The following is a 26,540-nucleotide window of genomic DNA, read 5'->3' on the forward strand; positions in this document are numbered from 1 at the left end:
TTCGTTGTACATAGTTGGACAGTGGATTTATCTTAATGTTTATTTTTTTCTCACCATGGAGCAATGGATTTTACTATTTTCGTTTCCTTTGGATTTGCTTTGATGGCTGGAGACTTTGGACAAAATTTCATTTGGATTATTTTGGATTGAGACTTGGCTCATTTTTTTCTGTTTGGGACATGCTGCATTTAATTTATTGTTTGAAATGTTTTATGTTTTCATTTCATTACCTTCATTTTATGTATAATATATTTTGCTTTTTTACTTCGATGTGTGGTATTCTCTCATTGGTTTCATGCATGTCACAATGTGGGTTTTGGCTATCACTGGCACCCATTGTGTGTGTGTGTGTGACGGACATGTGTTGATGTACATACTTGACATTTGGGTTGTGTCATGTAATTGGCATTTCTATGTGGGGTGGATGGAATACTTGATTGGGTCTTTAGAGTGGGGTGGCGTGCAGTGGAATTTTGGTGGACATGAGGCCCATGATTGTGGATCTTGATGACGTGTTGGGGGAGACATGAGTCGGGGCCTGCTGGCAGGTGCCCGTCAATGCTGGGTGGGTGGGGGTGCAGGGGGAAATGAGTCGGGCCTGCCCGTCAATGCTGGGTGGGTGGGGATGCAGGGGGACATGAGTCGGGGCCTGCTGGCAGGTGCCCGTCAATGCTGGGTGGGTGGGTGTGCAGAGGGACATGAGCCGGGGCCTGCTGGCAGGTGCCCGCCAATGCTGGGTGGGTGTTCAGGGGGACATGAGTCGGTGCCTGCTGGCAGGTGCCCATCAATGCTGGGTGGGTGGGGGTGCAGGGGGACATGAGTCGGGGCCTGCCCGTCAATGCTGGGTGGGTGGGGGTGCAGGGGATATGAGTCGGGGCCTTCCCGGCAATGCTGGTTGGGTGGGGGTGCAGGGGGACATGAGTCAGGGCCTGCTGTCTGGTGCCCGTCAATGCTGGGTGGGTAGGGGTGCAGGGGGACATGAGTCGGGCCTGCTGGCAGGTGCCCGTCAATGCTGGGTGGGTGGGTGTGCAGGGGGACATGAGTCGGGCCTGCTGGCAGTTGCCCGTCAATGCTGGGTGGGTGGGGGTGCAGGGGGACATGAGTAGGGGCTGCCTGTCAATGCTGGGTGGGTGGGGCTGCAGGGGGACATGAGTCGGGGCCTGCTACCAGGTGCCTGTCAAAGCTGGGTGGGTGGGTGTGCAGGGGGGCATGAGTCGGGGCCTGCTGGCAGGTGCCCGTCTATGCTGGGTGGGTGGGTGTGCAGGGGGACATGAGTCGGGGCCTGCTGGCAGGTGCCCGTCAATGCTGGGTGGGTGGGGGTGCAGGGGAACATGAGTCGGGCCTGCCCGTCAATGATGGGTGGGTGGGGGTGCAGGGAGACATGAGTCGGGGCCTGCTGGCAGGTGCCTGTCAATGCTGGGTGGGTGGGTGTGCAGGGGGACATGAGTCGGGGCCTGCTGGCAGGTGCCCATCAATGCTGGGTGGGTGGGGGTCCAGGGGGACATGAGTCGGGGCCTGCCCGTCAATGCTGGGTGGGTGGGGGTGCAGGGGGATATGAGTCGGGGGCTGCCCGTCAATGCTGGGTGGGTGGGGGCGCAGGGGGACATGAGTCAGGGCCTGCTGTCAGGTGCCCGTCAATGCTGGGTGGGTAGGGGTGCAGGGGGACATGAGTCGGGCCTGCTGGCAGGTGCCCGTCAATGCTGGGTGGGTGGGTGTGCAGGGGGACATGAGTCGGGGCCTGCTGGCAGTTGCCCGTCAATGCTGGATGGGTGCGGGTGCAGGGGGACATGAGTCGGGGCCTGCCCGTCAATGCTGGGTGGGTGGGGCTGCAGGGGAACATGAGTCGGGGCCTGCTACCAGGTGCCCGTCAAAGCTGGGTGGGTGGGTGTGCAGGGGGACATGAGTTGGGGCCTGCTGGCAGGTGCCCATCAATGCTGGGTGGGTGGGGGTGCAGGGGGACATGAGTCGGGGCCTGCCCGTCAATGCTGGGTGGGTGGGGGTGCAGGGGGATATGAGTCGGGGGCTGCCCGTCAATGCTGGGTGGGTGGGGGTGCAGGGGGACATGAGTCAGGGCCTGCTGTCAGGTGCCCGTCAATGCTGGGTGGGTAGGGGTGCAGGGGGACATGAGTCGGGCCTGCTGGCAGGTGCCCGTCAATGCTGGGTGGGTGGGTGTGCAGGGGGACATGAGTCGGGGCCTGCTGGCAGTTGCCCGTCAATGCTGGATGGGTGGGGGTGCAGGGGGACATGAGTCGGGGCCTGCCCGTCAATGCTGGGTGGGTGGGACTGCAGGGGAACATGAGTCGGGGCCTGCTACCAGGTGCCCGTCAAAGCTGGGTGGGTGGGGGTGCAGGGGGACATGTGTCAGTGCTCACTAGTGCATGGTGACATGTGGGCTGGCTGGGGGGCATGCCCAGGGTGGATGGGCTGCCCGCGGGACCTTGGTTAGTTCTGTTGCTGTCGATCAGTCTCCATGTGGGTCAGCTGGGCTCATCTCAGTCTTGGGTGAAGGTCAGGCTACTCGTATAATACAAAGTTACATCTAAACTAACACGCTAAACTCCCCATTTCATCACTGTGGCATGTGCCTGGGGGCATGGAATATGGTGCCAGGGAGAAGACAGGATAAAATACAGTCTGGCTGACCCACACATTCAGGACTTTATTGATACCGCACATCCCACACTCACGAGCTCCACCCTGGGTTTGATTTTTCATTTATCCTTCCCTGTACCTCGTGTTACAAAGACTGTATTTTGTGTTGTAAGAAATATAGTTGCGCATGCTTGGATCTTTTATGGATGTTTGATTTGTGTTAAGACAGAAGGGTCGCTAACTCATCAGGGAATGCAGAGTTGTGGGGGACGAGTCAGTGGTGTGGGCATAACTTTGGGCTTGCTGGGTGGTGGTTAGAGGCCTATTGGTAGTTTAGTGGTGATGGATGGACATGCTGCAGCACCTGGGGTTGTCTCACGCTCTTGCAGGGTGCATTCCTCTGAAAGTTACTAAATGTTTGCAACAATGAAGGAACAAGGCGGAAGTGAACTTCCTTGAGAAATGGCTGCGTGGATTATGAATGAGCTGGGTTCATGGAGTTTGATGGGTACAGTGCGTTTTAAAAAAAATATATTTTTATTTTTATTTGTTTCAGTTTAATTACCGCTGTAAACTTATAATATCACCTATGGTAACACACTACCTAGAGAACCGACACACACCAGATGACCTCTTATGGTGGGTGTTAGAAAAAGTTGAATCAGGCCCAAATATCCAAACCAGGCTTCTGACCCTAGAAGACAGATGGATCCACAGATTGGACATCCTTGAACATGGTCTGAATGAACTACACAACCCCCAGTTCTAGTTACACACGATACTCTGATGACGTCCCCCGTATCCCCTTTCACACCCACTGTGATGGGGAGCATAGGTTGGAGTCACCTTGACTCCCTGTATGTCAAACTCCAGCTCTGAGCCGCAACCCCACATGTCTCATCCACTGAGACATGTGGGGCTCACTGCCCACTACCTCGGCAATTTTGGAACTGGGCACATCCCCACTTCACTCGCACACCGTACTGCGATTTTATCTGCTGTGATTTTCACAGCAGCTCGAAGCCACACTTCTTTTCCGAGCATACACACACCAGGGTACTAACCTCCTGGCTGGTCTGCCCCCCCAGAGCCACGACCCCACACTTCTCATCCAACAGAAACACACAATGTTGGTTGGAACCCACTGCCCACACTCACCGCAGTTCTTGGGAACTGGGCACACCCTGACTTCACTCGCACACCGCTCTGCAAGTCAATTCACTGTGATTCTCGCAGTAGCTTTAGGCCACACCCCACAGCCGTGCAAACACATACAAGGGGTATCCCGGCAACCGAGCCACGCTCCTTGGTAGCATGACGAGGCACTGCGATCACTCGCTTGCCGGATTCTGCTGACGGCGTGGGTGTGGCACCAGGAGCCAATGGTTGACTGACACGTTCTCCACTCCCGCCCACCACAGTGCTTACAGTCCCAGTCCGGCATCTACCTCCACAGACAGGCTTCGTCCTGCATGGCACAGAGTCAACGGATTACTCTGCCCACGGCACCCAAGCGAGGATAACTCAGGTGAGCCTTCTCTCTCACCATTCCGGGCCCCCACTATCCATACCCGGCCCCCCGTCTCCTCCTCCAACTTTTTGTTCCTTTACAGACCCCTTCTTCTTTTCTCTAGGCCCACCCAAGCTGACAGTCACCCGTACTGCAGCCGGTTAAAGGAACCGTGCAACATAGTCTTGCATGATTGCAACCCCACCACACAGGGTTTGTTTGGACACTTACCATCCATTTGCTGCGGCACGCTATCTAGACTCCAACGAATCCTACAACTCAACAGAGCTGGGTCGTCGTTGGAATCCTTCCACAGTGAGAGGTCTCCGTTACCTCCCTGTTCATGGATCTGCTCTTACAGCAGACACCCAGGTACCTATTCTAGACCGTCTCATCTCGGTAGGATGCGGGGAGCACTTGGACTGCCGGGCACCACTCTTGGGGAGCATGTTGGATCAGAACTAGTTCACCTCTTTTCCACCACTTCCCTGCTCACTAGGCAGACACAGAAGTAAGTTTTGCATGGCTCACCTATTTCAATAATATTTGTTTTCCACAGTGGAGAAGTCCCCCTGTTATCTTTCTGCCTCAAGCACATCCTTTCTCCACAATACTCTATTCTAACCCTGACTCATCTAGTAGGATACTAATCGTAGGGACTGCACACCCCACATTTATACAGTCTCTTTTTCTCACATAAATTCCTTTTCTCTTAATTTCTTTGCAGAACTAACCAGCCCTGATGAAGGCGGAATATTAAAACTGGTCCTTAGATCACAAGGGACCGGCCTCCGCCGAAACGCTAGAACGTGAGGGGAATGTGGGGGTCATTTCACCTACCCACGCATCCTTATAAATCCACTGTAACAGGTTCCCCCACTGCGTTGGCAAACTTGGCAAACTTTGGAAACAGACAAAATACCTCAGCAGCAACATCAGGATTCCTTCTGTTTGCATTCACCTCTCCAGACTTTTATACTGGGAACATTGAGGACACACTTCCCGACTATAGCAGCACAACAAAATGTTGATCGTCTTTGATTTATTCCTGAAATTGTGGTAGGACAGGCAGATGCACCCAGATCCTACAGTCTTGCTGCTAACGCTGACTGCACTTTTCCCGGTTATATATTTTCAGCCTATCACCCTTTACCTTTTTCTTTTCTGCATCTCTGTCATTTTCTGGACACCACCGCTTTGACTTAAATGCATCTTTTTCTGTGATGAAATAACAGGTCAAGTTCAGGTGTGTGCCACACTACACCAATTTGTTTTATGTGATTTGAGACTTATATGTTTTTGTTGTTTTTCTTTGTTTTATTCTTTGCTGGTTCATCTCTTGTTGATTGTTTTACATATATCAAAAACACATTTTTTGTGATACTTGCCTTCTTTTGGTATCTAACATGTCCTGTCAAGAGGATTCGATTTAAAAACAATATACTGTAGCATGTATTGCTTTAACATTGGGTTAACCAGTGGAGTTTCAGGAACCAAACGACCCCCATCTCTGTTTTAAACCACCGGCACAGCGACACCGCCTTTTTCCCCATGATCTATCAGTTTAATACAAAACATTTTTACAAAACCTCCAATTTGCCACTTAATCCTCAATCACTTTACATTATTATTGTCTGTGTCTTTGTCTTTTCGTCTTTGTTAAAGAAAAAGAAAAAGAAGAGAAGAAGAGAAAGAGAGGAAGCATCAGCTTTCTTATCCCCCTTCTATAGTCTTATCTCCTCATTAGTTTTTCAATGGTTTATCGAGATAGTCAATGACTGAGCAAGTCAGCATGCAATTTTTTCCAGATAGAAGATGTGACCACCAGTCTTCCAAGTTCCCATTTAATGGGACACATTTTCCTAGTGTATTAGTTCTTTCGATCTTTGTGTCTAAACATTCAGGGGCCGATTCATGGAACAAACATGTGCCGAAAATCCCAGCACAAGCAGGCGCAAGGTGACGCAAGCGTGAGAAAGCAAGTGCAGGCACACGCGTGCGATCCAAGGAAAGCGATACGCGTGTATACCACTGGTTGTGCGCCAAATCCGTGCGTGGCTCACATGGGCGCACACGTCATCAAACGACGTGCGCTACACGCACAGCTAAAGCGCACATAGCACGGCGCACACAACAAAAGGGGGCAGAGCAGTGGGCGGAACACGCGGAATGGGGAATAATGCGTGAAAAAGAAGGCGTAACTGGGGAAGTACTGCAGGGAACTAAACGGAACGCCCACACGCATGCAAACAACCCGTATTCATGGATTCGAATATGGGAAACCTGCGCACGGCAAAAGACGCGCATAGGCGTCAACGCGTCTGCCACAGGAAGGCAGGCGGAAGCGTCCCCGCGCACAGTATAAAAGTGCGCGCAAACAACAAACACGTATATACAGCTACGATGAATGCCCCATTTGTCGCAGCACTGATCGTGGGACACAGCAGGAGGAGGAGAATAGCCAGGGCACGCATTTTTTCACCCCGGACAAGCCTTTTTGGGATGCCTGACGACCAGGTCTACGGCCGGTATAGGTTTCCACCTCATATCATCCTAGACCTGGTCAGGGAGTGGGAAGATGACCTTACATCCCCCACCCTCTGCTCCCAAGCATTGAGCCCCTTGGAGAAGGTGCTCAATGTCCTGCATTTTTTGGCCACTGGGTCACTTCAGCGGACAACTGCCATAGTGGGGGGGGTCTCACAGGCCACGCAGTCACGCTGCCTACACCAGGTCTTGGCAATCATGGCAGCGCACCCCTCAGTCCGCAGGCACATATGCATGCCCAGAACACCCGCAGAAAGGCAGGCCGTTGTCCAGGACTTTTACAGGGTGGCACACTTCCCCAAAGTGCTTGGTGCCATAGATTGCACACATGTGGCCCTACGTCCACCTAGGGCCACTGAGCATATCTACCGAAACCGCAAGCACTGGCATTCCATCAACGTGCAGGTGGTATGCGATGCAAAGGGAATCATCACCGCTGTCTATGCAAACTACCCAGGCTCCACCCATGACAGTTTCATATACAGAATGTCCGCCCTGAGCCGGGCCCTGGAAGGTGGGCAGCATGGCGACACATGGCTCCTAGGTGAGTACAAATGCCTGTGCACTTGCATGCATGTCACACACACACACAAATACACAAACCCCAATAATCACAACCATCATCACCTCTCCAGGGGACAGTGCCTACCCTCTGAGCAACCACATGATGACGCCAATCCGGAACCCCACCACACCACCCCAGGTGAGATACAACGCTGCCCATATTGAAACCAGGGCCATAGTGGAGTGCACATTCGGAGTGCTCAAGTCACGCTTCCGCTCCCTTGACCGCTCTGGCGGGCAGCTACTCTATGCACCCCCAGCAGTCTGCAGGATCATTGTGGCAGCATGTGTCCTGCACAATGTTGCAACACGGCAGGGCGTACCGGTGGACATGGTGGTGCCCCCACATCCCCAACCACAGGCACAGGTGCTGCCCATGGGAGGGGACAGGGTACGTGGCGAGGAAGCCCAGACCCAGCTTTTGGCCACATTTTTCACCCAAACTCCCACCCCTGCGGAGTGCACACAGGCCTGGCACATACCAGGTGACAATCGATGATAACAAAGAGACAGTCAACTGTCACAACCTTACCACCCTGAGAATGTTGCCATGGAAGTGCCACATTGTGTGCATCCCTAGCTACTTAAACATAAGCAATCGTGTGTGACCCAAAGGCACACATGCAAGGTGTGAATCACACAGACCTGCAAAACAGGCCATGACTATCACTGGTATGTCACCCAAACCCTCCCAAACCACAACATGACATGGCAAGCAATAGCTATACACTAACACAGTACCAACATGTGAAAAATGTAAAGTGGCATCAGACAATGATGCCTGACATGGAATCAGATGAAATGACTGACCAACAACCTCCCACCCAAAGAAGACATTCCCAAATGCATTCCAACAGTTGTAGTTGTAACATAACAATGAATGTCTGTCTACATGCACATTGTGCATTGCAAAATCAACACTGGAGCTTCTGTGTGCCGTGCCCACCTCCTGCAACACACAGCTCAGCGCACAGCATAGTGAACAGCCATTGTGTGTGACGCACACCCTGAGCATCACATCTAAGTGACAAACTACATCAAAAAGCAAATTACGCAAGTACAGGATCCACAATTGTTCATAGATCATGTGCTGCAGGGACACAGTGGGCACCAGAAGACAAACAAAGTGTACATGTGGACATGTAAGGGGGGTTGTACATGTAGTGGATCATAGTGCGAGTGTGTGGGTCAGTAAGGACATGCACTCAATATATGCATGTGCAATCAAGTGACCATCAGTTTCCTCTACACATCAGATGTGAACATTCACCATGTGTACACCCCAGCATGTCAAGCCACAACTATTCCCTCACACCTGAAAGGTAAACACAACACATGAACAGGCATTGATCAGCAGAATACATCATGTACATAGGATACCACAATTACAATGGCATGGTGCGCATCACACTGTAGGGCAAGGCAACTGTCAACAACAAAACACCCCCCTCCCTCACAAATCACCATGACCCACTGAACAACTGCACCTGGATTATGTAGCCTTCATCCTTGATTTTCACCCTTCCTCTTTGTCACCATCTCCCACCTTGTGTGCAAAAACCGTCCAGCATCCTCATAGGCCACCTTGACTTGTGAAAACACCACATCAAAGAGAAATGAAAGCAGGCCAACAAAGAAGCCAAGCAAAAAGCCTGCAGGCAGCAAAACAAACCAGAAGAGCCTCCAGTAGATGACTTGAAGTAGCAGTACGTCACAAAGCCCAAGTACTACCACAATGATGTAACAACCAAGGTAGCACAGTAAAACAATGTCACAACAGGATGTGTACCATGTGTGGTACATAACACAGAATGATGCACCACGAACTGATGTGTACTGTCACAGCTCCCGTGTACAGGCGCAGGAGTGGCATGAACCAACCATCCCCACCATGGTCTGGGTGCCTGCAAGGTCAAACTCACACAGGCCTCTGAGACCCTGGTGGGGAAGGAGGGTCAGGGATATGCAGTCGGGACAGGCATTGCTATACTGGATAACCAGAATGCGGGGCAGGAGAGGGGAGTAGGATTGACACGGGAAAGTAGGAAATGCACAAAACTGTACTACTCACATTAACACATACACAAGTACGCCAAACTTGATCATCATGCACATAGTAACAAATTACTCAAATGGAAGACAAAGAGAAACTTATCTCTGGGGTGAGTGATGGCCTCCTGCCTGCGCACTCTCAGGTCCGGTAACAGGAGCAGTTCAATGCTGCAAAGAGAGCCATAGTTACTAATCTGTGCGTGCCCATAACACACAAACACACCACCATATATGCCCCAAACTAATAAACAACTCTACAAACAAACATTCTGGTATGGATGCTTCGTACCCATACGTAACATTACCCCTGTGATGGGTCATACAAAGTCAATGCAGTAAGTCAGGCGCAGGTGGGTGTGTGGCAAATGGAAGACCAATGTGTCACGATTTACACAACATGCAATGTTCCCTGGGTAAGCAGCCAGACGCATATAGCAAGGTATGACTTCAGAACAAGTCGTGTTCCACCATGACCGAAATAAAGTAGGTAGTACATGTGTCAAATTCTACATGGAAATGAAATGCACTACACACGAGTCTGTCCCTGTGAGCTGCTTCTTTCCATGTCTCGCAACGCTACATGGCTAATACAAGTGCCTCAATGATGGACCATGGTGGACCGTAAGGTATGTGCCACTTCCCCTGCAGGTGCCCCAGACAACTTTCCCATCAACTAGCCATTAGCCCACCCACACATCTCAGCTGTATTGTGCGCTTCAACACCAATATTTGTCCAAGCTCACCCTCAGTGCTGCTACTAAGCATGCATGTGCAACTGGCCTGGTAGAAGGCTTGCTGTGTTGTGGCCCCACTGTGCTGCTCACCTTGCCTGGAGTCCCTTGAAACACGTCAGCTGTTTTCGGATGTATGAGAGCAATCCCTGTGCCTCTGCTTGCGCACACATGCGCATGTCAGCACCACCAAACGTGTCCAGTTTGCAGACGTCCAATGCCCCATGTATGCTGGCGAAGGTGGTCTGGAGGCTCATCCCCCTGAAGAAAGGGCATGAAACACATGATTAATGCTTTAAATTCATCTGTGTGTGTCTCTTTAGGCATTTTATAACTGGACCATGTCAGAGACATACATCAGAAATCACACCATCAGTTCGTCTTTCACAGGCAAAGTGTGGAACACACTATCTACGGCATGAATTGCAACAAGCACATGTACAGTAAAGATAAGAAACATACTACCCAATGCATAGCAATTAATGTACACATCAATCATGAAACCCCCATCTAGCAAAAGAAAAACAGTGGTCAATAACACCCCTATCATCCCCAATAGGGGTGTTAACACAAGTTCGACAGCAGCAGACATGCCACAGATATGACAGTCCAAAGCCCTTGTGTAATAGGCTGTTACACCGAACCATTCTTGTGAGCCCATGGATAAGGGAAGCAGGAGTGGCATATGTGAGTCAAGGACTCCAAGCTGCAAACACATACACAAGACAAGCTTGAAGGGCCCAGCTGAAACAGACAGTGGATGCTTTCAAAAGCCACAAAGCACCACACCGTCACATGAAAGCACAATAGACAAGCAATTTTAAACTATATTAACTAATTACACTAACTATGAAAAACCTACATTACCTAATTAAACTAACTATCAAATAGAAACTTAACTAACTAAACTAAAAGAAAAATCAAAAATGGCCACATACGACCTGGGGGGGAGGGGCACCCAGGAGGGGGAGGTACAGGGTGCTGCTCAACACCCACATGCAATGATGTTGAGGAAAGAAAAAACCTCCATGGGCTCAATGCCTGCACAACCCGACCTATGTGGGAGATAGATTGTCGTCCGAGTCTGGCTCTTCCTGGAAAGGAAGACGTGGCACAGGAGCCTGACCACACCTAGCCGCTGCAAGTCTGCCGGATGGAGGAGCCTTGTTCTGTGTGGCGATCACACGTAGGTCTGCATGCAGGACCTCACGTGATATGCGTGCTTCCTCTTGCAAGGTAACACGTGTAACACAGAGTTCCTCCTGCAAGGCCTGGCTGGACAGCTGTTGCCCCTCCCGGCAAGCATGTAGTTCACTCGAGATGCTACGCTCAAGCTGCACAAACCTCTCCTCTGCCCGCTCCCTCTGGGACATCATAAGGACACCCAGAGTGGATCTGAGGGAAGCATGGTCCTCCCTCAGGGCCTCCATGTGTGCCTCTGCGTGAGCAGCAATTGCTCGACGCAAAGACACCATCCCAGCCTGGCGTGTCCTGTCTGCACCGTGCCACCTGCTGCTGGAGAAGCACCTGCCTAGCAGGGGGGAGCACGGATTGGGCCACACGCTACATGCTCTCAGCGATGTTCTCCATTGCTGCCCCCTGCCGTTCAGAATTGGCAGTCATGTCTTGCTCCCACTCAGTATACAGCGGTTACGCGCGGCAACCCCGTTGCTGGGCTTGACCCCTGTGGGACCCAAGGGCTGGGTGTCCTCGTTGGGTTAGCACCGCCTGCGGCTTGCACGACTACATGCCCCCGTCGACGTGATGGCCCAGGCACATCAGTGACTGGTGTGGAGGGTGACCCTGCATCTCGATCCACCACAGGCAGAGGTTCCAAGACTGTCTGACCCCTCAGTGCAGGTGTCGCGGACAGAGGAGTGCCCACATCAGAATCACTCACCCCTGACATATGGACCTGATGCTCATCCAACTCGACATGGACGTCAGAGTGGTCATCAGGGCTGGACTCATTGCCAGCCAGAGACAAGATGGACTGTAGCACATGTGGGTTTTCGTGGCCTTACACCCCACCACCCCCACTTGTGCTGGGTTGCTCTAGTGATAACAACCCTGTGCCTGGCATGACAACACCATCCTCTGGCTCCATTGAAAAGTAGAGAGAAAAAAGGTCACTACACATGTTAGAAGCACACAACACACACACACACACACACACAGACATCACACAGACACCAAACACATCAAGCAGACATGTCACACACAAAAGAGAACCTGCCATGCATGCTGGGTCAACTTGACACTGCTTATGTGATTAGGCATGTAGAATGGTGTCATTTTGCACACAAGTGGGTCGATGCAGTGCAGCAATTTTGTACATTACTCACTGTCTACATGTACAAGTACTTCATGATGTGTATCTGAATATGTGAAGGCAGTGCAAGGTCAACTTCAGCCATGACGTGCAATGTGCATTCAATGGCTAGCATGGCTACAAGCAAACCCCCCCTTCCCCAGGTGCAAATGCAGGGATGCCTAGCATGGTATCAAAAGGCTGACCATAGACCTGTGTATTGACAGACAGTGTAGACTAGCATCAACTGCATCATGTGAGTCAAGTGACAACACAGCAAATGATGATTGGACAGTAAGCAGGACACATGATGAAACCTCCGGAGTAAACCCACATGTGAAGAAGGCAGAGTTGGACAGAGTCATTGGCCATTAAACAGGCTGAGGCCTGTGACCCACACAGACTGTCACACCCTAAACATGTGTGCAACGCAGGACTGAGCCACAGTGGACATGGGAAGGCTGATGAAATGCCATGCAATGTAGGTCCCCCTGGACTCCTACTACAATGATCATCCAGTCAAGGACACATCGGGGCATGAGTGGAATACACATGGAGCATGAATGGGCACTCATGTCCCTGCAGGGCATCTGACCTCTGCACAGTCCAAGTGAGACACCCTTCATCAAGTACAAAGGATGTACCACACAGCATATGTCTGGCAGATTGGCTGCTGGAAGTTAGCATGTACACAGGACACATGAACAGGGAAATACTCAACGGCAAAATTGAAGCATACCAGTGCTAAGGTGGAATAGGGGTGCAGAGGGGGGGTGGAGGGGCAAGGGAGCATGTCTACATGGAGTAGACGCATGCAGGCAGAGGACACATGCACGTCAGTCATGCAATGACATAGTCCCTGGGCTGAGAGGAATGTCACCCCACGCTACATGCAGAAGGGCCAGTGAGCTGGAACATGGACTTGAGGGGCATCCTGGTGACCAGCATGTGAGTAGGGTGCAATAGTGGTGATGCGGACAGTCCCCGTCCGCTCCACATGTCCACCATCCAGCAGAGCAGCCATGCATCAGGGAAGCATTGCATTACTTGCACATCAGAACCATGTACACGTGACATGTAGTGGCAGTCATGCACAATATATCACACAAGTAAAACACACATGTCCACAACAAACACGCAGCAACACTCACTGGACTGGGCATCAAAGTCCAGCATCTCTCCCACTCCTTCGACGGATTCAGATGGTATGAACTCTGCAACGAGTGACTCATGCAGAGTGAGGTCTTCCTCCTCAGGTGCAGGCCCACCGCCAGTCACCAGAGTCAAGTTGTAATTTGAGGCACGCTTAGCCTTAGCGCTGCGTTTGAGGTCATTCCAATGCTTTTTGCACTCTTGCGCCGTGCGCACCTCATGGCCGAATGCACTCACATGTTCCGCAACTTGCTTCCAGTGGGTATCACGGTGGGCAGCCATAGTCTGACAATTAGGACCCACTAGCATGTCACGGACCAGCACATAGTCCACGAGGTAGTCCAGTTCCTGGTTGCAGAAAGGCTTCTTCCTCGACGTGCTGGAGGTCGTGGCTGTGTGTGGGGTCCCAGCCTATGCTGCAGGTGCAACCTTCCTCCTCTTGGATTTTGGCGCAGACCCTGGCTGGCAAATGCCGCCCTGATCACTATGGCCAGTAGCACCGGTGGATTGAGCCAAGGGAGTGGCAGGTGGAGGGACGACCAAAGGTCTGACTTGCGTCAGTGGCAGCTGGGTGCCCTCTAATGGACCCTGCGCAGCAACATCCGCTGTGGCAGGGTCATTGACTGCGACTGTCCTGGTTGGCAGACTCACAACCGGGATGTTATTGGCTGCATCTGCCCCTGCACTTGCCAACACCTAGCTGTTCGGGGCAGCAGATGACATTACTGCCCCAGGGACACGTGTCTTGGTCAGGGCAGCCCTGCGTGCACCTACGGTTTCCCTCCTGGCCGGTTGGAAATCTTCCAAGGGCTCTTCAAGTGCCAACGCAGCCTGCGCTGGCAAAACCTGAGCCTGGGTGGTGGTGTCCACAGCTACACCTGCAGCTACCACTACCCCTGAGCCCGTGGCAGTCGATGAAACAGACTGCCAGGTCACACAGGCGCCAGTGCCAGGTGCAGAAGCTGCATCTACCGGAACCACAGGGGGTGGTGGCATGACTGCACCGACACATGGCACAACATCGTGCTCAAGTGGCGCACCCCTGCCTCTTCCCCCTTTGCAGCCACCCTGGCACCCTGGAGTCCCCCTACTCCCTGGTCACCCCGGCCACGTCCCAGACCATGCCCGCCACGAGGAGGATGCCCAGCTGAGGCGCCCCTTACCTTTGGTGGCCTTCCAACCATGGCACAAATGGAGTAGTGCCAGCACAGATTGAGGAGTGCCAATGGGAGGTGTACACCACAATTGTCCTGGGCAATTGGGATGAAGGGGGTGGGATGCAAGATGTTAACGGCCCCCCTCCACCTGCAAGGCTGTATGTGACCCCGGTGATGTAGTGATGGGTCACGCAGCGCTCAGGCACCCCAAAACTGCAGTAAAACCGTGCACGCAAACCTGCAGCCTACGTGCGTGGAATCAACCTCCCGTAGTACGCAGTGGCACCCAGTAACACGAAAAACGCATACGCGTGGGACACGCAGGCTGCTATGACCTCGAAAATGGGTGCGATACACAGGGGCACCCGCAGTGGGAAAAATAGCGTGCGCGACTCACCGTCAGGCTAGCGTGATAATGAAAAGCATGCATAGCCAATACCCCCACCAAAAGAAGAGATACATCCTTGAACCGCTGTGAAGTTGTGATGGCGCGTGAAACAACACGAAGTAGCAACACATGTCGGTCTCCACGAAAGGCACGTACAACGAACTGCTGGCCCCGCTCACCTTTAACCCGTGCTGAGGGAAACACCCGCGCGCGTCTCGTCACTTACGCGAGTAGGCCCTTTCCTCGGATTACACGCATTCACACGCTCCTGCCCAAAAGGCCACTTTCCTGCCCCCAAGAACCCCGAGCACGCTCCCACCAGCCATCTGCTGCTGCCTGCCTGCTGCCCACATGCCCTGCTATTTGGTGCCTGCACGTCAGCCATCTGCAGGGGTCCAGTTGCTGTGTCCACCCCTGCTGGAACAGAAGACTCCCGACTGGGATACCATCGCTCCACAGCCCAGCCCCAGGACCCAGTTGCCCACCCACGCCTGCCTTGGGGGTCACCATGTCGGGGCAAACACCATCTGAGACCACTGGTGACCCCCAGTCAGAGAGGCAGAGGGCCACCAGCTTCAGTGAGAAGGAAGTTGGTGTCCTGGTGGAGCATGTCCTGGGGCATTATGATACCCTCTTCGGAACATCACGCGCCAACAAGGAAGGACGGGATTTGTGCGCTGTATATGATGCACAGGGAAGGGTTGGGGGCGTAACTGGCGCTGCTGCACGGTCGCTGCGCCACTTTGCGCCACGGCTGGTAATGGATGTTAAAATCCATGAATACGCTGTGCAGACTGTCGCACGCGCACACTGTGCGCCAGCCACGTGCGCCACTTGTGCGCTGAATTCTATGAATTACCCCCTCAATGACCAAATGTTTTAGTGCCAGGTTACAAAATCGACAGAGATTGTTTAACGTATTCCAATTATGTTTTAGATCTAATATCTCTTTGGTCGGAAGCAAATTCAACCGAAAGTCTCATAAACTGGTCACAATGGTATCTTGATGGAAATTTTAGCGAACACATCGGAAATTGATTTATTCTACCAGCTTCTCCATCTATAGCCAGACTAGACATCAGTTTCGATCTCTTCTTTAAGGTGTTTATACAATCGCAGTTTAGCACCTTCTTTTTAACCTCATGGATTGTCATGAAGTAACTCACGATTTGCACCAACATGGGCCAACTGTATGGAAATCCGTCTTGACCACTCCTTCAACAGCCCTCGGTAAAGTGTTTCCACAGACTCATTTAATATTTGATATGGATTTGCTGCTTCTTTTAGTGTCATTTTCCCATCATTGAGATGGATTTCCAGAGAACTGGAGAAACTAGGGACTGCATACCAAGTTTGTATCGAATTGCAGCGATCAATATGTTTTTTGGTAGACGAAGCGCCTTGCACCAAAATTGCCCTTCTAGTCTGTCCCATGTATCATTGTTGATGTTGAAGCCATACTCACTGCCAAAGGTTATTGCTGTTACAACCTTTTGGTGGTAAGTGTGAATTTGCCGAATTCTCTGTGCAATTTTGCGTTTTGCAGCTTTAAATTTGTCTTTTTTGAGTTCAGGTCTTCTGTCCACTGCCATTCTTGTACTTGTTCCAAATAATTCCCAAATATTTAATACTTTCTGTTAGTTCGAGATGTTTACCAGACGTGTACCATTTGCATTAATTTCCCTTCTTTCCGAGGTTCGATCCACAGAGCGATTATACAAGCCTGTGCTCTTTGGTCTACTACGAAATGGAGTTTCGTTCTATGTGTTTTCTAGTGCCGCACACCTACTATTGGTGCTACATTTCTTCTATATTGTGTTTTATGGTGTGGTTTTCTTCCCCCTTGTACACTACATCAGCTCATATGGGGTTCGCCTAACCTGAAAGCGCCTAGGGAGGTGTGACATACTCATTTCCATCCCAACATTCCCCCCTTTCATTACTTCTACAGTAATTAATTCTCCTCCCCCATATTTACGCTCCTTTGGATGCCTTTCTGCTTCGTCCCATGCTGGTGTTCCCTTAATTGGCATCCAGGCTCTCCACACATGTCATAAACGTTCCCCTTGTTGTGCATACTGTTCAGGTATACAGGTCATATAGATACACACTCCACCGCCTGCCAGATCCACCCATACTTCGTTATAGTTTTCTGGGTCAGGGAGAGGAACAATGGTTGTGTGTTATAAGTTATCAACTATAACTCCAATAAGAATTGGGACCATGTGGGGAACGGGGCAGTCATTATGATCAGTCTGTATCTCTACTTCTTTTGGATCATGAGATACCTTAGTATTTCCAATTATCATCATTGCGCTATCAGGCACAGCTTTGGTACAACACCGGAGACCCAATTGGCACGTTCAGAAGATCACCAGGACATCCACGATGATGGGCACTAAAATGTTCACCAATGTTCCAACCCATGACGGGACCCAATTAGGCCCTGTTAAACCAGTCTTCTTCTTCGACCCAAGCTTCTTTTTTCATTTTTGCTCCAAGTTCATGTATTGCTACAATGACGTGGGCCAATGTCCCATTTTCAGTATCTTCAGAAGGTACGAACGTGCAACATGAACTCCCGATCTTTTTGCACAAACCTCCTTCCATGGCTGTCAGGACATCCAGTTTATAGCGGTTCTGCATAGTCGTTAGTCTTAGGGCTTTCAGTTCCACCTTTATGACATTGAACCCTTGTTCCATATTGTTATCCAACTGGATCAGCTCCTAACACACTATTTAGAGCCATTTTGCATTGGCCCCTGTCTGGATGCTGGGTACTAGGAATGCAAAAATTGTGTCTGCAGAATTGTAGAGTTTATATTCATCAGGTATTTGCGCAAGCAGTGCAGGCGAGTCTTGTGATATGTATTTTGAGGCTCTCTTTCTTCTTCGCAGCTGGTCATAGGGCACTTTCTCAGGAAGGATGCGAAAGTTTGGTGGTGGCGTTGTGTTTTGTGCTTCGATTGTCGGGGGCACTGTGGGCTCTTTAAGTAGGAGTCCCCACTTTAGGTGTTCTTCTGGTACTACTAACAGCGCAGAGTGCTGCATTGCTAGCGAACAGTAGCCCCTCCAAGAAGGCGTGAGGTGCAGGTATGCTTGCTGGCCGCAGATCCAGTAAGACTCCATCAGTGCGGCAGTACCTTTCTTGAGGTCAGGGACTATGACAGTTTGGTTACATTGTTCTTTTGACCCAACAGAAACTGTCCCTTCACTGAAAAAACAGTTCATATGATTTCTGTTGGTGCACTTTTACTGGTCTCTCAAGGGCCGCAATCCATGTTAGTTTGGTGATGTGTTGTGCCCAGGTTTGTGCGCATGTTTGCTCACGAGTGTAGCAATTTTCTCAGATAATCCTAAAAGTCCTTGGCCCTGCCTGCATGTGTTGTTTCTTGCCACTCGTTGACATATCTCGCCTCTTCGATTACTAGATGTGGTTCCTTCAGGCAGTTGGGGTTATTGGAACTCGTTTTGCATTTTCGAGGGTCAGGATCGATGAGTTCTAAATGAAAGTGCCTTTGATCCTACATAGCGCAAGATGAATTAGGCATTGGGTCTCTAGCATGGGTACTCCTTGCGGAACTAAGACCTTGGGTGCCCCAGATGCGTGTGGTATTAAGGAACAGATGTAGCAAAACTCCCATTAGTCATTCTCCTTCCCATTGCACTCATGGCAGAGTACCAACGGTTAGCGATTTGAGGATGATGAATGTCTTCCACTGCGTCTAGGCCTAAACCATGATTTGCGTTGGCGCGCTTGCCTTGTCTTTCTGCTACTACGTATCGCGTGCCTTTTCACTATTGTACCTCTGCTACTGGTCATATTTACATTACTGCTTCCATTAAGCAAGGAGTTTTTTACATTTGGCATTAGTATTTGGAACATTTTACTATTACATATAGTGGTTCCTGAGCTGCTACTGTTTGCGATGCTCACATTATGCATTGATCCGTTTTTCATTACAGTGGTTGGTTTTGAAATACTTAATGATACGCTTTCATTCTTGTTAATGCTTGTGCTGAACTTTAGCACTGTGGCAGGGGAGCACGTGGAGGTTGGGATGGATTTAACTATCAAGGAGCTTATAGGGGCGAGCGTGGCAGTGGTGGAAGGTACTTCAGTTACATTGGAAGGAACCATAGTGATGTTAAAATATACTTCAGTACCATTTGAAAGTGATTCAGGGACATTGTGGGGTGTACTCATATTCCATATTCCCGTAACGCCCTCCCTTCTTTTAGATGGCCAGCCCAGATAAAAGACGTTCCCCAATAAATTCCCAAGGCAAACATCATTACAGTAAACAAAATGGCCGTAAAATGAAGACCACAATTATAGCTGTACATCCTAGTAGTACTGATGCTATTTCTATTTGAAAAATCCCTATTTCTATCACTATTCGAGGATTATCTTAGTGGTGTCATCTCCATCTTCGGTGCACTAATATGGAGCTATGCTATTGAGGTAGCCGTTTGGTGTCTTGTCAGTTGGTGCCATGCGAATGTCTGAGAGGTGCATCCAGTACCTTAGCCCCTTCACCTTTACCACAAGCGAGTGGAATACACAACCTCGTAGGGCCCATGGAACCTGGGATTGTTCCATTTTCGCACAATGCTTCTGACATAGACCATTTCCCCTGGCAACAATGTTTGCACGGGTATGGCGTCAAGTTGTGGTGCAGTTGATGCCTGTGCGTCTTCAGTGTATAGACTGAAGAACTGGTGTGGTTGGGGATCTTGAGAGCTGGACTTCAACACCTTTAATAGTGCGCCTGCTTCCAGGTTGGTAGGGCAAGCCAGTTTTGTAGTTGTCTCGGACTGAGGATTTCAGAAACAATCAGCAGTCGACTCATGCAAGCCATGCCATGCTTCATCCACTGAGATACCTGTTTTTTTTTACATACATGTTTAATTTGGAGATTCTTCCACAGACGTGCACAAGACAGATGTTTGAGAGTTTTATTCCTTTAAATAAATACCCAAAGGACCACCATGGGGCGCAGAATTAACTATTCTCAGGCTCTTCCATCCTTTCAGGTGTGCCAGGCTCTCATGAAATCTCCCCGTTTAATACCAGCCTCCCCACTGTGCAGAGATGTCTTCATGGGAGGGCAAAAGGGGCACATGCCCCGGGCCCCCACCTTGGAGGGGGACCCCACAAGGGTGCCTGATCTAAAGAATTCACTTCCCATTGTTCGGCAAACTGAAACAGCACAGGTCAGGATATTTTATGGCCTAGAGGATAGCTCAGGGGCAACTTGCTCGCCTTGAAAGCAAGACGACACGGAGCAACACAGTTTCGATCCTCGGGTCGCGCTTGGAAACCTCTGGATATTACGTTGTAAATAACCTATCATATCTAAACCCATTGCCTGTCTGTTGTTGATCAATTCAACTTGTATGCTTCCTGTGTTCACTGTGGTGTACATAGTTTGTTTGTTCACTACGGCACAATGACTGTAACGTTCTCATCTTTTTGTGGGAGTTATATTGATCATGTGAAATAGCCACGGTCGAAATGCATATTGATACATTTTAAGTGTCACGATAGTTCAGAAGTTTGCACAGTGTGTTAAGCACTCATTGCAGAGATCGGTGTTCATATGCACGATTACAAAAGCAAATTCCCGCAAGCCTGACTCAGCCTTTCGTACGTCTAAAGTTGATAAACCTACATGTATATGCACTTTGCTTTGTAGCTCAACGGGTGCTATTATCAGCAATATACCTGCACCAGTTAGAGTTTACTACAAAAAATGTAAAGGTCTAGAAATTGCTTCCTTCAGATGGGGCATTCTAAAACCTAGGCAGCCACCCTAATGATGAGCATAAAGTGTTAGTCCAGAGAGATGATTCGGTACCATAAGTCAAGACTGCGAAACCAAAGCCCAAAACCTTCATGCTCGTATCCTCGCTTTACCAGCAGATGACACAGTGATCCTGGACAAATCATACAACTTACATTACTCTGCTGTCTTCTGAGAAAAGGTTTGCCTTCTCACAAGCTGGTGGCATTGTTTAGCCCATTACCTGAAGTTTACCTGAACTTTATTTTTATGTTGGCCATTTGAGGGGAAGGGGTTCTAGACAGACGAATGCATACCAGATATCGCAGACCCCTGGCAAGCATATTTCAAAGTCTGCTCATTTGACTAAAATAACTGTTTACTTTTTCACATTTCACAAGCTTGTGTTTTGGATGTATTTAAAGCTTTAACATACAAAAGAGAAACCCACATCTAATCTTTTAAATTACTTCAATTAGTATGCTAGTACTTATACTTCCCTTAATGATGGAGTCAAAGAAGCTAGAATCATTTCCATGATACATAACACACTTCTGTAACATTTTGTTTTTAAAAATGATCATGTTTGATTATGTGATTTTTGTATTTTTCAAATCAGCTCTACAAAATGGTATTATTTCAGTTCATGGTCATAACTGGAAAAGCAAGTGTTAAAGCGCAGAAATTGCAGAGTGGGCAAATCCCAGCTTCACCTCTTTACAAATATGTGATCCTTGGCATCTAATTTAGTTTCGTATTGTCTAACCTGTCAAAATGTCCAGTCCCTAAACCTTTCAAAATTGTCACCCTTCATAGTGATTTCGTGCTCAGGGTATAATCTTCAAAAAAGCCTCACTCACGGTTTCACTGCGGTGTTGCTTCCTATATAATAATAGTGAGCATTGCTATATTGCACACCACAACCCCTTGTTTCTTTGCTCTCTAATGGCAACACTACTTGAAAACCATGTCCCTCCTCTAATCTCAGTCTATCTGAATAGGGTCACCCGCCTGGTAGTTTATAATCTTCACCCTCTATCTTTGCTACGGTATGTATAACTTTCTCATTGATTCCAAGTGGTTGCCTGTATCCATGCTTGAGCGCTTTTGTTTTCTGTGTGGCAGCTGATCTGAGTCCTATGTCCATTGTGTGTTATGTGCACCTTTTTTCGCATGATCTGTGCCCTGCATTTATACTATGGCATGTATACCTTCCTCGTGGCTGCCACTGATGAAAGGTGGCCTGTACCTATGCTAGAACACAAGTACCCTCATCGTTGACTGCTAATGTTGGCCTTGAAATGCTACTTGTTTATCATTCTGATTACAGCAAGAATGAAGAGGGGAAGGGTACTATAAGGGTGTAACTGTGCCTATTTTGATTGGTGTGAGGCAGCATAACAAGCTAGGGACAATGATCGCAACGAGCGGGCCGTGACCAAATGGTATAGATCGCTAATTTCTTTGGTTCAGTGGCGGGGGTCCCAAAGGTATCTGTGCAATGCACCCCAAAACTGCATTTAGTTGGCCCTGCCAATGTGTTAATCGTATCATGCTTAGATGGCGCCCATGACATATGATTTACTGTCCTAGCCATGCTAGCCTTTCAAAGGCACTTTATTTATTTATTTGTGCATTTATATCAGCGCCCAAAGCCCATGGGCATCTAGGCGCTAGTTACAGAGAAAGAGTAATAGTGCAGAAGTAGTAAAGCAGGGGCGTGGGGATGGCAGGTTAATTGAATAGCAATGTTTTGATATGCTTTCTGAAGACATTGCAGGAGGGTTCAACTCTTTAATATATTGCCCATGTATTATGAATTAGTTTATCACTCTTAAAATGATGAAAGGTTAAGTGAGACCTTCCCATGGGATTCAGTGGAGGAAGCCCCAGTGGCGGCGAGGATTAAGTTCAAAACCCTCTGCATTGTCCACAAGGCCTTCTGGGGCCTGGGACCTCAATACCTTCAACTCTCTCTTCCTAAATATCTTCCTTCTCGAGCTCTTCGCTCATCCACCTCCAACTCCCTCAGGGTCAGTCGCTTCTCCAAGCAGCGAGTTGGCGGTAGATCTCTTTCCTCTACTCTGCTGGGGCCTCCCTCTGGAACACCCTCCCTGCCTCTCTGAAACTTGTGGAGAACCATCTTCGGCTCCGGAAGCACCTCAAGACCTTCCTCTTTGCTTCTGCTTTCTCTCCTCCCCTCCCCTCCCGATCTCCTGGCTGATTCTGAAACTACACTGGTTACCCGGCTGCCCTCTGATCTCGGTCCCCTCCCCACCAGTTGCATACCTGCACTGCCCCCCTGGCAACCCTTGCACTCTGGGACTGTTTCTGTATCCCTACAGCCCCTACTAGCACTTGCCACCAGCTGACCGCACTTTTATTTATTGTCGTTACTTATTTTACTGTTATCCTATGTACTGCACTGCCCCCTCCCCTTACCCCCTGCACTTTTCCCTTCCCCCCTTCCCCAGCACTTGTACGATCTCGATATCACCTGGCCTAGTAGGATCGTTGTCTCTGTCTTCCCTCTGTTTCCCCTCCCTTGCCTCGTCGCGCCTTGATACACTTGTGTATAGGCGCATTATGAATGCCATATTATATCATACCTGCCTTTATAATGTCTACACATTTTATCTTATGCCCCTCAGTGATATTTGTTCTATGGCCCTCAGAATGAGGACTTGTTAAGACTGGCACTCCACAGCCCATCTTTTCTTTCTGGGGTACTGAGCTGTTCTGCAATCTCCTTACTCTAGCAATCCTTTTATCAAGGAGAATCATTTTATCACGTTCAGAAGGGTGAAAGGCGGTGTCCGAAACACCTGTCATTTACCTAAGTGCTGTAATTATAAGGGATACCCTTCTATGCTGATTGAAAAATAAATACACCTTTAATGCAATACCATATCAATGCTAAATAAATGAAACACGCATAGGCTTGGTCAAGTTGTCCCTCACTACAATACACACCTCAACCTGGTACACAAAGGTCGTAAATAACACAGCTAGGAACTTGCCACACCATCACTCCTAACAATTAGACAGACAGGAAAGAAAAAGAAAAAGAAAAGAAAATGCCTACTCCATAGGACAACCGGATACATAGAACAAGAATTATAAGAACTAAGAGTCATATAACCCACTAACCCAAAAGCTCAAATTTCTGCATACCTAACTCCCACAAAAATCCCCACAACCACCCTCTCGCATGACAAACCGCACGCACTTCAACACACTGCAGCAAACAAACAACACATAACTCACACCAACAGCCCGCAAGGACTCACATCGATCCGATATTCACACCCAAGCTCAGCGTACAGTGAAAACCGAACTGAAGCTACCAACAGGACATCACTTTTGTCTCCCATTGCTGTCTCCATGTGATTGCAGCCAAACACACCTCAATCTCTGATAGATTAAATGCACATATGGTTTCGGGCCATGGTCTACCGGAACCCCAGAACCATGTAGGCCTGAACTCCCAGACAGCATGCACCGATTTAAATCCATTCCATTGGCACAGTAGCAATGCCACATAGCAGTCCAGATGTTCAGAAGTGCAAGGCGAATGGAAAGGGCAAACAATGTACAAAAGGTAAACAAAAAACTGTACAACAACCAAAGTAACCCATAGATGAACACCATGAAATGAAAAGGCAGAATTATAAAAAAGAGTCTTTAGAACTCAGTGCAAAGGGAGCCAAGATGACTCTAATCATACCCTGAATACATGTCAAGGGAGACAGCTGTGTAATTGTGTTCTTTTGTGTTAGGCAGTGAATTAATGGATTAATAAAGAGATTAATGCAGGATCTGCCTAGCTTTAGGTATGTTTTGGGCAGCTTGCAATCACTAAATCTTCTCTTTTTACCCCCCACCCCATGCAGAGAAGTTGCCGGAACCGAGTCCCACATTCTGCCCTGGGAACCAGATCCCACAAGGAAGTGGACATAGCTGTGGTTGTCCCGACGGTCTTGTGCTCGACGGTAAAGGGTGCCATTGTCCAACCGGCTTTCAGCTTCTTCCAGGAGCCAACCAGTGCACAGGTGAGCAGTCTGGGTGTGCATTACTTTGCAGGCAACGGTCTTCACTTTATCCTCTCAAAGCTGAGCTCATCACAAGCCGATTATGTTGTTGGCTTTTCTGTGGTTTGGCCGTCGAGGCTCAGTGAGTGACTGCTCTTATGCATGCGCTTGCTCCAGCCTTCCGGGTTTCTGACGTCACACTGTGTGACTGCTCCAGATGTCTTGGAGGCACTGTGGCTGACTTCCGGTTTCTAACGGCACTCTTTGCGACTGTCAACTGTGCTGACGTCTCCTGATCAAAATTGGAGATTAAGAATAGAACACCGACATCGACTGGCAAGGCTAAAACAAAAATGCCCACAAGTCAGAAATGGCTAGCAAGAAAATAGAGGTGGTTCTGATGGGTATGATGGCCATTCTTACACTGTACACTTGACTGCACAGAAGAGCGGCAGACACAGACCACAGAAGAACACACAGGTAGGCAGAGGCTACTCTCCTGACAAGAAGCCTGAAGGTGCAGAGCTGGGAGGCCAAGCTGAATCACAAAACTGTAATGCATGGGTAAGAGGAATCAAGCAGAAAATGTAATGCTTTACCATAGCATAGCAGACCTACCTATAGGCCTAAATCTGGCTCCTTACATTGCCCTGATAATTTTGATGAATTTACATTTTTTTGCTTGCTACAATGTTTGGGGGCCAGCCTGAAACACAAGACAGAACCGTTCTAATGAGAAGATGCAATCAATTTCAAATACCCTCACCATGACAGAGTACATCTTTCTATAAGCCTAAAAATTAGCACTTTGACACTTTTTCCAAATTTAATCCATTCTTTCACATTTTTGCAATGTATTTTCATTTTCATGGTTACACCATTAAGAGACACATTGATGTATCTTTGGCAGGTAGCCTTATCCCTGGGCTGGTGAAACACTTATCTTCTGGTGATACAGAGTTTTGGTAAAGCGCATAGAGGCCTATGCTGCCCCTCATATTTATTTGGCCAGGATAAGTCAAACAATGAATGCACACAGGATAGTAAGGGGGTTGAAAAATGTTACCTGTATTTAAAAAATGTTTTACTCCATAGCTTTAGGTTGCTTTTAGGTTGTTTTTAAGTAACTGCCTGTAGAAGCTATGGACTTTTGAAAGTTTTGTGAGCCCTTTCCATTAGCAGGTTAGTGGTTGACATAACCACACTTTCTCCAGCATTGGATCTTTCATAGATTCAGATGCTTGAATATTCCCCGTCGTCAGACTGGGAATCCTCGGTGATAAATTAAATAATAATAATAATAATATTTTTTTTTTAAATATATATATATATATATATATATATATAAATATACACACTGCCACCTAGCAGTGCATGTACATAGCCCATTATAGCCTATGAGCCACTTCATTGTGTAGTCCCTCCACCTCACTTTGGTCTTTTATGGCCCCAGCCAATGAGGTGGCAGGGCTTAAGCTCCGCCCCCGGCAGCCATCTTCAGATTTTTCACCGCAGTCTATCAAGACACAGGGAATCCTCAAGCTCTCTGAGCTTTTCCAAATTATTTCTACTTTTGTGTGGAATATATTTGTAAAATATATTCCATCTTGTTCCCCTTCCTAGGGGCTTTCTTTCCAATCAACCTTGGCGGCAAAACTTGCTGTTTTCCTCTCAAAATCGTCGACTGAACTTCTCTTCAGAAATGGAGACACCTCAGGC

At 48.9% G+C, this 26,540-nt stretch overlaps 1 protein-coding gene across 2 annotated transcripts in view; it reads left to right on the plus strand.

Annotated features, from left to right (window-relative positions):
- LOC138498021 (latent-transforming growth factor beta-binding protein 4-like) overlaps positions 1-26,540 on the plus strand; it is a 743,452-nt gene that overhangs the window by 404,464 nt on the left and 312,448 nt on the right. For both annotated transcript variants that reach the window (XM_069621814.1, XM_069621813.1), the window contains one exon: positions 24,684-24,842. In XM_069621814.1, coding sequence (XP_069477915.1) covers positions 24,684-24,842 — 159 coding nt within the window. The remainder of the gene's footprint in view (positions 1-24,683; positions 24,843-26,540) is intronic.

The sequence above is a fragment of the Ambystoma mexicanum genome, chromosome 5q, assembly GCF_040938575.1.
Source record: "Ambystoma mexicanum isolate Mex_15411 chromosome 5q, UKY_AmexF1_1, whole genome shotgun sequence".
Classification (NCBI taxonomy): Eukaryota; Metazoa; Chordata; class Amphibia; order Caudata; family Ambystomatidae; genus Ambystoma; species Ambystoma mexicanum.